General features: G+C 42.1%; 1 protein-coding gene across 6 annotated transcripts in view; it reads left to right on the top strand.

Moving 5' to 3' along the window:
* The first annotated feature begins 2,571 nt into the window (after positions 1-2,571).
* The window catches only part of UBQLN1 (ubiquilin 1), a 34,421-nt gene continuing 26,168 nt past the window's right edge, over positions 2,572-10,824 (top strand). For 3 of the 6 annotated variants that reach the window (XM_066338843.1, XM_066338841.1, XM_066338840.1), the window contains exon 1: positions 2,575-2,764. In XM_066338843.1, the coding sequence (XP_066194940.1) occupies positions 2,609-2,764 (156 nt within the window). In that variant the 5' untranslated portion in view covers positions 2,575-2,608. Of the gene's footprint in view, positions 2,765-10,824 lie in introns of all 6 variants that reach the window. The other 3 variants (XM_066338838.1, XM_066338842.1, XM_066338839.1) reach the window with 2 other exon arrangements.

The following is a 10,824-nucleotide window of genomic DNA, read 5'->3' as shown; positions in this document are numbered from 1 at the left end:
TTCTGCATCAAAATTAACATGAAGATAAAAACATTCTTTGTTCAAGTTCTCTCCTTGCTTATTTAAGAACTAATAACTTCCAAGTTATTTTCTATAAATTTTTAGTATCCTTGCCATTTATAACAAATATAATTCATATATAAAACAAATTATTATTCCTCTAACTTGTAAACTTCTGCTACCTATATATAACCAGGTAGAAGTTGTGCTACTCTTGTACAAAGTCTACTCGTGTAATGATACATTCAATATGAGCTATATCTGTAAACTGTGAACAGCCTGCGATGAGGAGTATCTCCTTGCTCTTTGATCTGATTTCTGCTTGAAAACACTGCTTGACTGCAGTGCAGAATGTTACTGGATGATGTCCCTCACTCTGCCAGTCAACAGGACAATGTGGCACAGGCTGCAGCAGAAATCAACGCCTTGTAGCATCATAACCAGTGTGCAAAAGAAACGTGTGACCAAAAGAAACGCTTAATACTTGAATATGCCTGGAATCATTCTTATCTGCAACAAAGAGAGGCTCTGGAACAGGCAAAAGCTGGAATTTCTTCAGCCAGTCTTTGGTATTCCTATTTTAAGGTCTTAAATTCATTTAGCAGGTCTTAAATTCTTTTAGTAAAAACATTAAAGAGTTTTGGAGCCTGCCGTGCTATATTGCACTTTTTAAACCAATCTACAAGGACTGTCTGAGAGGTTATCCCAAGAGCAGACTAAACCAGCAAATCATGTCATAATTCAGACTACTGCAGGAAACATCTGTTCTCATCTAAGCAAAAAAGGGCATTCGATTCTACAGTTCAAAGCCACACACGTATTTTACACCAAAACAGGAACAGACACCTTGAATTTCCTGAGAGGCAGGAATATTTGGGGAGAATGTCTAATTTGGTAATGCAAATTTAATTTGTGTTTGTGGGGTCTTTGGTCCAAGTTTGAGGAAGATGTGATTTCCAGCTATGGAATGCTACCTCAGCAATACCTTTAAAGCTGTAAATGTCTAGTATTTATTACTCTTTAGCTGGGGCCAAGTAACTCAAAAACAACAGGTACTGAATTATTTCACTGATGTAAGATCACAAACTATGCCAAGTTAGTTTTCTTTCATCTTCCAACATCAAACCCCTGCATCTCACTACAAGCCTCTGTAACACCACTTAAAGACTGGAGCTCCAGCAAACCACAATTGCACAGCCGGCAGCTGCACTCCCAGATCATACCTGGGAAATGACAATAAATACTAGACTTTCCCATGAATTGTGTCTGCCGGGGCTGGGGGGGTGAGGGGGTGGGGAGGGGGGGTGGTGGTGGTGAAAAGTCCTGGAACAGCCGAGGGGATGTTACAACTGGGTGGTTTATGTCACTCAACAAAATCACGAGCAAAGGCATCAGCAAAAGCAGCTGTGAGTGACCACAAAAAGTGCTGTGACCACTTCCCTGGGGAGCCTGCTCCAGGGCCTGACCAGCGTCTGGACAATAAGCCTTTTCCTAATATCCAGCCTAAACCTCCCTGACACAACTTCAGACCATTTCCTTAGATCCTGTCACAATGAAAGTGTGATAAAGTTTGTTGACAAGGCTTAGTCTTGGACTGTCATTAGTAATGACTTAGCATCACTAATGGTGTACCACTGAACTAAGCATGACTTCAAACTACCTTAACTAAGTGGTTAAAGCACACACAGGAAAACAGGACTAAAATCTAAAATGACACAGAGAAACAGAACTGTTAGGGTTGGAAGAGACCTCTGGAGATCATCATCCAGAGCTAGCCCTCTGGCAAGGCAAGGTCAGCTAGAGCACCTTACACCGGAACGTGTCCACAGGTTTTTAATGTCTCAAGCGAGGGAGAGTCACTGACATTCCCCAGCAGCCTGTGCCACTGCTCTGCCACCCTCATTGTGAAGTTCTTCTCCATCCATGTTGAAGTGGAATTTCCTGTGTTTTAGTTTATGGTCATTGCTCCTGGTACTGTCTCTGGGCACTCCTGAAAGGAGTCTGGAACTGTCCTCTCGGGCACCCACCTTTTGAGACGCTTATGTGTACTGATGAATCCCCTCTCAGTCTTCGCCAGAGTAAACAAGCCCAGCTCCTGCAGTTTCTCCTCATACGAGAGATATTCCAAACGCCAAACTGTCTTGTGACCCCCCGCTGGACCCTCTCCAACAGCTCCCTGCCTCTCTTGTCTCTCTCTTGTACTGAGGAGCCCAGAACTGGACACGGCACCCCAGACGTGTCCTCAGAAAGTGATATGTGTGGAGGCAGGAGACGAGCAAAGGCAAAGGATGTGACAGCCCAAAGCTAAAAGGGCGGCGGGGAGGCTCCGCTTGAGTGACGCGGTCCGGGCCGAGTCCCCGCGGGCACACGCAGCCCCTCGGGGGCGCGCGCGGTGCGGGCCGCGCGCACGGGCGCCGTCCCTTTCTAGTAACTTCCCCGTTGCGCTGCGTCATCACGGCGCGCGGCGGCCGGGCCAGGCCCTTTCCGGTGTAGCGGGCGCGGCGGGAGCGGTCGACCGGAGCCGCCGGCCAGGCCCCCTGTCCTGCCCGCCCCTGTCCTGTCCTGTCCTGTCCCACCCCACCCCACCCCGCCCTGCCCCACCCCGACAATGTCGGACAGAGCGGAGGGGCCCGCGGGGGGCTCTCCGGGTTCCCCCACCCGCGACTCCGCCGGTTCCTCCGAGCCGCGGATCATCAAAGTCACGGTGAAGACTCCCAAGGAGAAGGAGGAGTTCGCAGTTTCCGAGACCAGCAGCATCCGGCAGGTGAGGGGCGGCGGAGCAGGCTGAGGCGGCCGGCGGGGCCACTTTGGGGCCGGGGCCGAGCGGAGCGGCGCCCGGGAGGGGAGCGCCTGGCCGCGACTCCCGCCTCCGGCAGCGCGGGGTCAGGGCCCGTCCCGGTGACAAAGCAGCTTTTCTGCACCAGCACCGATCTCGGCCAAGGAGAGGACTGCTGCCGTCTGGAGCTAGCGGGGGTAGTGGAGAAACGTGCCGCCTCGGACCCTCCTCCCCGACTTCTCTCTCGGTTGCACTGCAGAGGGCCGCCTGGGAAGGCGGACGTAGCTCATTCGTGAAGTTGTTGAGTCATAGAATGGTTTGGGTTGGAATGAGGCATTAAGAAATCTTCCCCTTCCAGCTCCCCTGTCATAGGCAGGGACACCTTCAGCTAGACCAGGTTGCTCAAAGCCCCATCCAACCTGGCTTTGAACATGTCCGTGGATGGGAAATCCACAGCTTCTCTGGGCAGCCTGTTCCAGTGACGCACCACTCCCACAGTAAAGAATTTTTTTGTAATTCTAATCTAAGCCTATTCTGTTTCAGTTTGAAGCTATTGCCCCTTGTCCTGTCAGCACATGTTCTTGCAAACAGTCTTATCTCATCTTTCCTGTAAGTTCCCATCAGGTGCAAGAAGGCCACAATTAGGCCATCCCAAAGCCTTCTCTTTACTAATTTTCTAGCTGTGAGTTGTCCTGTTGATCTGACTGGTTTTGGTGGTAGTTGTCTCACTGGCTGGCTAACATGACTGTAGAAAAATATGCGGTCACTTTTATCTCTGTGTTTCCAGTGGTTGTTTTGATCTAACCCTTTTTGTCTTTAAAAACAGTAAGTAGGCCTTCAACTTGGGGAAGTCATAGCCTTGTACTGTGTAAAATCTGCAGTCTCCTGTACCTAAATGTGCTAGTTATGGATACAGTACTTGGCATGGCAGTACTGTCGGATAACCAAGTTACTAGGGATTTTGTGCCTTCCTGCGAGTCTGAGCCCCAGCTGCCTGTCTCAAACTCGTGACACCTGCTGATTCATTGACACTGTTTCCTGCAAGTCTTCTGGTTTTGTAGAAGGTTTGCTATGCAATTATTGACTACAACTTCATTTATTTAAATTAGAACACAGCAAATCATGGAAAGGATACTATCAAAATGTAAAAGTGCAGAGTCTCCTGCTTGTAAAGGATGTAGACATTTCTATATTCAGAACTTCCTTCATTTTCCCTAGGATTTCTCTTGTTCCCAAGTTTTTTCCTTGAAAGGGTTCTAAATGCAGCAACTTTGTGCTATTCCACAATTTTTGTGTGTCATTGGTATTGCAGACCTCATCAAGAAAAGATTACATGTCTGAAAGCACCACTAATGTTTATATACAGAACTTGACATCATTCCTTAAGTGTGAGCTGAAGGACGCTGTCTGATTAATAGAAGAAGATACAAAAGATGAAGTAAAGGCTCCAAAATTTCAAATGTAGTGCTAGCACTTCAGCTAGACTGTCAGACTTTTGTTTCATCTAGTTGCTGTGAATAGAAAAAATGCTAATATTTCTTCCGTTTTTTTTTTATCCTTACATCTAATCTAGATTCAGTTTGGTTTTATTTTGTTTTTGTTTTGTTGTTGCTTTTTTTTCCTTTTATTTATCAGCATTTGGGCTAGAAGTGTCCCAGACCTTCACTGAGGTTTTCTCCAGATGCCAACGCATTGAATCTACTCTCTTCTCTTGTCTTCTGGCAGCTGCAGTGTTGAGTGCTGTGAGCTACTCTCTCTGCAAGCTTGATCTAGGCATTTCTCCCAAAAGTAAAATGACTGTGTTTGCTGTTTAATGTTGTCCACTGCTTTTCCAGCAGTCTGAGTCTAAAAGGGGTGCTTTTCACTTCTCTGTTCTCCACAGAGCAGCATCAATGCAGTTTTTGTAAAAGTCTTTGCAGTTTCGGGACTTTTGTTTTGTTAGGATATTTCAAAAGACACTCATAAACTGCATCTGACCTCAGGATTGTGTTTGTCCTGAAAAGTAGTCAGCCATTAGTTTGGGACCTTTGAAAATAAAAAACATATTTACTTTAGCTGTAAATTTTGTAATTTGACTTTAACAGGTTTGTTTCAGATTTGAACACTGTTGGAACTGCCAGGTTTTCAAATAAAGAGTGGTCATAAACTGAAATAGTTGTAAAACCTGTCAAGAGTTGGAATTTTTACTGAGAACAGTCATGCATGTTTAGAGAATTAACAGAGGATATTACTTCAGATGTCTTTGTTGTGTACAGAGATCTTAAACTCTAGGTATTGTCTCTTTAGGAACTGTTTTGACTTAATTCCTGAGAAGTAAGATTGCCCTGCTGGGTTGACCATTGGATTGAAGTCCCAGGCAGTGTAACAGCACTAAAAAATGCACTGTCCCTGTAGTGTGACTGATATTGGCCTTTTCTCTTAAACTGCAAAAGTGAGCTGTTGATTAGCATCAACAGTAGATGTAATGTTTCTAGAGCCGTATGGAGGCGTGGGGTTTTTTTCCAGTTAGAATTTATTGTCCTGGTTTAGGGCAATTTTGGGAGGAAACCTCTGAATGGGGTTCCTCTGGGGAGCAAACCCAAACGGCCCCTCCCCCCAGCCGGTCCGGGGAAAAATAGTTTCCTCAGAGAAAAGTGAAAAAACTATATATTTAACAAACAAAATGCCCACGAGCATGAGGAATGAAAAAAATGAAACAATAAAACCTCTCGCTGCTCCAAAGAGAGATGGCAAAACTGAGGAAGTTCTCGCCAGAAGTTAGCTCGGCTCTCTCTCAGTCTTTTATCAATCTCAGTCTCTCTGGTGCTAGAAAATGCCAAGGTCCAGGCCCCGGTGGGCCATGGATGCCAGATCCCAGTCCTTCTCTGAGTTTTCAGTCCAGAGCAGACTTAAACAGTCCTGAGAAAAAGGAAAAAAAAAAAAAAACCAGTCCAGGAAGCTTCTTTGCCTCAGCTAGCTAAACTAACTAAAAGGGGAAAACACCTCTCCCGGTCACTGTCTGAGTATCCGACAAACACACAGTCCCGAGGAAGAAGGGAAAAAAAAAAGGAATGTGGAGGAGTGAACACTTTTCAAAACAAACTGTGCACGTTTTCTTGCCTGCTTCACCCTCAGAACCACTCTTAAAGGTACAGAACACAACCTACAGCACACACAGAACAGACGACTGGGGATACAGAATCATCATAGTTATCCCAGGATATACCTGAATCTTAAATACCAGACAACATCTCTTCAAATGCCTCTGGGATCAGCAAGTGGTTTGTACAGTTGAGATAGGTGGGCCAGCAACTTGCAGGCTGAAACCCACCCCCTCGAAAAACACACAAAAAACCCCCGCAAAAAACCAAAGCAAAACAAAAAAATATCCCTCAGTATATTTCTGTAGCCATCATTAGAACTGAAAGAATTGATTTGTTTATTTCTTCACAGTCATTTCAGAATACTGCTAGAAGAGGAATCTAGATTTTCTAGGAAAATATTTCACATCATCAGGGCCAAATAGGGCTAAAAATTATATTTTATATTGATGTAAACTAGGTCTGCAAATTTTCTATCTGGATTTTTTCCTGTATTGGAAGACTTCAGCAGAATAGATTTGTTACTTTGATCTTGTGTTGTATAGCCAGAACAGTGAGTATGCAGGTTGGTATTGAAAATAAACTAAGTACAAAGCCGCTCTGGGGGGTCAGTTGATTGCGACTGCTGTCCATCTGTCTTTTATTCTCTGAAAACTATTTAATTGTGCTGAGCACAGTTTGGCACAGTGTTAGGACAAGGACCAAATATTTGCACTCATGACTGGGTATGATACTGGTCTTGCTCAAAGCAGAGACTTAATGAATACATGATTGGTAAAAGATAAGTAACTATAAACTTTTCACTTTAACTGAGCCAGACAGTGCTGATACTCTGGCTCACTGAAACTGTTTGTCTCTTGTCCTCCTGTGTTTTTTCCCTTTGGTTCATTTTCTGAGTTCGTGGCAATTTTCTGAGTCTTGGCAACTTCTTGCTTAGCAGAGTTGTCTTAATGTGTTTTGGTAAAGCTTGTGTACAAAGAAGTAGTGTACTCATTTTAGGAGCGACTCATGCCTTCATGTCTTAGTCAGTGACTTGAACTGTCTGAGTGTTGAGGTGCTGGAACTGGTTAAATGGAAAAACAGGTTTTTTACCTTCATCATTTAGAATGAGGGGGTTTTAGGAGAGTTTAAGCTTGCTGATGCTTCTTGGAGCTATTTTAGTGCTCTTTGTTGACATTTGAAGTATCCGTGAGTTTATTATAACTGGTCCAGAGTTACTGTCTATGGGTGTGTAGCACACATACAGGATACTGAGTAGTGAGCAGTAACGCTCTGAAATAGAGTAACATGGTTAGCTGTGTGTTGTTAACTGCTGGGCAAACAAACAGTGGATACAGTAAATCTGTGCTAGTAATTCCAGAAACTTGAAGTTCTTGCACAGAATGATTGTCAGTCCTTTGATTATATGAGAATTTCAGAGTAATGCCCATCAGGAAGAGTTAGTGAAATTGAGTTCAGTTCCACAGAAAACAGATTAGATCCTTTTGCAGGTTTAGGGTTTTTTTCCCCCAATTTTTATTTAGCTTCAACCTTTAAACAGAATATCTCTTCAGTATGGATCACAGTTTTCAGTAGCAGCATATTTAATAGCTTCTAGTGTGTTTTTTAAAGCAGGTGAACACAAATGTGCTTTCTGCACTAGACTAAACTACAGATAAAACCCATAAGCTACTTAATTTTAAGTGTAAATGTATCTACTGTGTTGAGACTGATTTTTGTCAACTGGAGAGCTTCTACATTTTTTGATTAAATTTCAACACAGTTCATGGTTGAATTTCAAATCCATAAATCCAGAGTTCCATTTTTTGTGTCTGGTTCTTGCTATCCCAAATTGGTAGTCTGCTTTGTAAAGATCGCACAGGTGTAAATGCTACATTGTTAAAGCTTTGGTTAACTTGGTAGTGGAGCATCTTTCCTGGCTTCCATATGCTTTTGATATTTGATGTAATGTTTTACTTTTTAAGAAACTTTACTTTATAAGAGCAATTCTTTTAACATGATCCAATCCTCTTTTGCTGTTTTTCTGTAATTCAAGGGTTACTGAATGGTACAAACAAAATAGGTTGAAACTATATAATGGTTCATCCCAGTCTGTTCTTTCTTTCCAGGACTGTGATTCAGGTTTCTGTTGTTTTTCAGGTGTCTCAAAGCACTTTAATACATGAAGCATTTAGTGTTAGGTTTGCGTTGTCTGGTGTCTCAGTGCGTTGGGACACATCTGTGTGATTCTTTATGGAGTCTGCCTCAGGATATACTGATCATACGTATTTCTTAACCTGGGTTTTTTTCTTCCCTCATTTTGTGATATCAAAATTGTTTCAGAGCAATAGTAGGTGGTTATTTGATAGAAGAACTTTCAGAAGTAGAAGTGTATTGCCTTTCCTGACCATTGGCTTGGTTAGATGTAACTCAGAGGTATCAGTTATCTGACCATAGTACTCAACAGCTGTTTTCTGATAAATGACTGGCAGACAGAGTAAAATAAAAAAAAACTTTTTAAGTAGTAGTGTGAAGTATCTTTTGTGTAGATACTTTTCTGAATGAAAGTAAGGCATTAATTTTTTTAAAAAAATTAAAATGTTGTCTATGTCAGATAGGGTCTCACATTTGTCCTGTGAACTTGTTTTGCTAGGATACTTCACCCTTGGTGTCGGGGGTGTCACACAGTTTTAAAAAATTGCCCTGTATACACTTCAGAATTGCCAACAGCACAGAAAACCTTAATGAATAATTAGCTGTGGTAGAGATGTCATGTAAAGATTTTTAAAACCAATCAGTATTTCAATCTAGTGAGTATAAACCTTGTATCTGTAAATAGGGTCATTGTCTGGGAGTAAAGTTAGGGTAAAATCTTAAGAATTTGGATTATATGGTGACATGGTGTTCCAGTTTTGACTGGGATAGAGTTAATTTTCTTCTTAGTAGTTGATATGGTGCTGTTTTTTGTATTAAGTGTGAGAATATCTTGGTAACACAGTGATTTTGGCTCTTGCTAAACAGTGCTGTTGTTTTTTAGGAATGTTGCTCCCTTATCACTGACCCCACTGAGACTTTCCAAACCACACTGCCACTCTTTCTCTCTGCCACATTTTCCCCTCCTCCTCTCCCCTGAGCCCATGCTTTATTTGTTAAATAATGTTGAAAGTTGTATAAATTAGTTAAGCATTGTATAATACAGCTGAGAGTTTTCAAGATGAAAATAACAGTGAAAGAGAGGAGTTGAAGCATTTCCTATTTTTACACAGCACAAAAACGTCAATGGGTTGAGTTGAATCTTAATGTCCTGTAACTTACACTTTCTCTTTTCACTCTTAAGTTATCAGTCAACCCAAGGCCTGCTGGAGAGGAGAGTTGGAAGCACAAAAGGCCAAGATCACAGGTTGAGATAAGACAAATTTACTGGAAAAAGCAATGAGATAAGAAAACAAATATTAACAGCAACAATACTAATGACAGAGGGTGCAAGAAAATCAATGATTCATACGGAAAAAACTCCCTTGATAACAGACATTACCAGACATCACCCTCCACTATGTTTTCTTGACCAGAAGGAACCCCTTCTCCCTGGAAGAGATTCCATTTCCCTAGTTGCAGTCAATGACAGGAGGTGGTATAGAATAACGTCTGGTTACTGGCCATGTCCCCTCCTGGCTACTGCAAAAATGAACCCTGTCTCTGGCCTGAGCCAGGACTGTGCTTATTGTAAATGGAGTTTTCGGTTTGTGTTGCTTTGCCAGTGATCTGGTACATAATGATCAGAGAGAGAATAGATTACCAAGTGCTTTTGTGGAGAAGCATTGCTTCACCAAACAAATGCTTGGAGAAGTGCAGTGGCTTGCTGAAGGATCCATGGAAGGAGTAGAAATGGCTAGAACTTGAGTCATGAGCCCTTTACACTACTATGTGCTGATGCAGTTTACACTTTATGGGCTGCTAACTTTTTGAGCTCATCAAGAATCTGACTTTGTGTTTTGAAATGCAGGCAGTTTGTGAGTCTGATTGGGTTGCAGACATTTGAGGAAATAATTTTGTTGTGAAACTAGCATGAGTCATTGGCAAAGCCACCGTAAGATAGTAACTCTGTTGAAACATGAAAGATAGCGTACTCTTACATAGAAATGTTATTTTGTGTGTTCTTTCTAGCTATGCTTTATCTGTTGTGGCCCAAAAGTGCTTGTATTTCCGCTTGAAATGATAAATTCTTGTCTTCATTCTGTATAGTGTCATTGAATTGTGCAATGAAACCCTGTTTTACTGGCTCATTTTTAGTTGGTTGTGAGATGACCAGGTCATGATTCATCACAAAAGGAAACCACAGCTATCAGCTGTGGCCATGAGTGTTTGGTTCTTTACTTCTTGGGTCAAGGTGACCTTTAACCATTAATTCTGTTGTATAAAAGCTGGAACTCGTCAAAGTGTGCTTCTGAGGCTGCTCAGTGTGGGTGTAAGACTGGAGCTCAGTCAATGTGCTTAACTGTGTATGTTGTTAGGAAAGACAGTTGAAAGTTTAAATATTATGGATGTGTTTTGAAACAGCAGTGCTGAACAAGGTAGTGCTGTTTCAAAATCTTTCTTTGTAGTAGAACTATTTGAAGGACTGCTGGGAATGAAAACTGCAGTTCAGCCTTCTATGTACAGATGTTTACTTCCATGAAGTAAACTTTGAACACTACTGTGTTCAAAACAGAGTTTCATGTGGGGAGAGTTAGCAACCATTTTTTTTTTTTACAGTCATCTAGATGAAGGGTGAGAGAATTTGGAAAAGTATTTTTTTATTTGTTTGATTTCTTCTTTTTATTACTTTTTCACAACACTTTGTCTTCTGAGTAGATAGTAAGATTATTACATTGCTGGTTTTGTAAAATGAGGCAACAGAAGCTTTTGAATCATTATATGGTGACAATATCTCAAAGGAGAGTTTGAATGTTAATACATTTAGTTTGCCTGGAATAACTCTTTACCAGGTTC

This window comes from Sylvia atricapilla, chromosome Z, assembly GCF_009819655.1.
Source record: "Sylvia atricapilla isolate bSylAtr1 chromosome Z, bSylAtr1.pri, whole genome shotgun sequence".
In the NCBI taxonomy this organism is placed as follows: domain Eukaryota; kingdom Metazoa; phylum Chordata; class Aves; order Passeriformes; family Sylviidae; genus Sylvia; species Sylvia atricapilla.
This window is presented reverse-complemented; position numbering and strand designations above follow the sequence as displayed.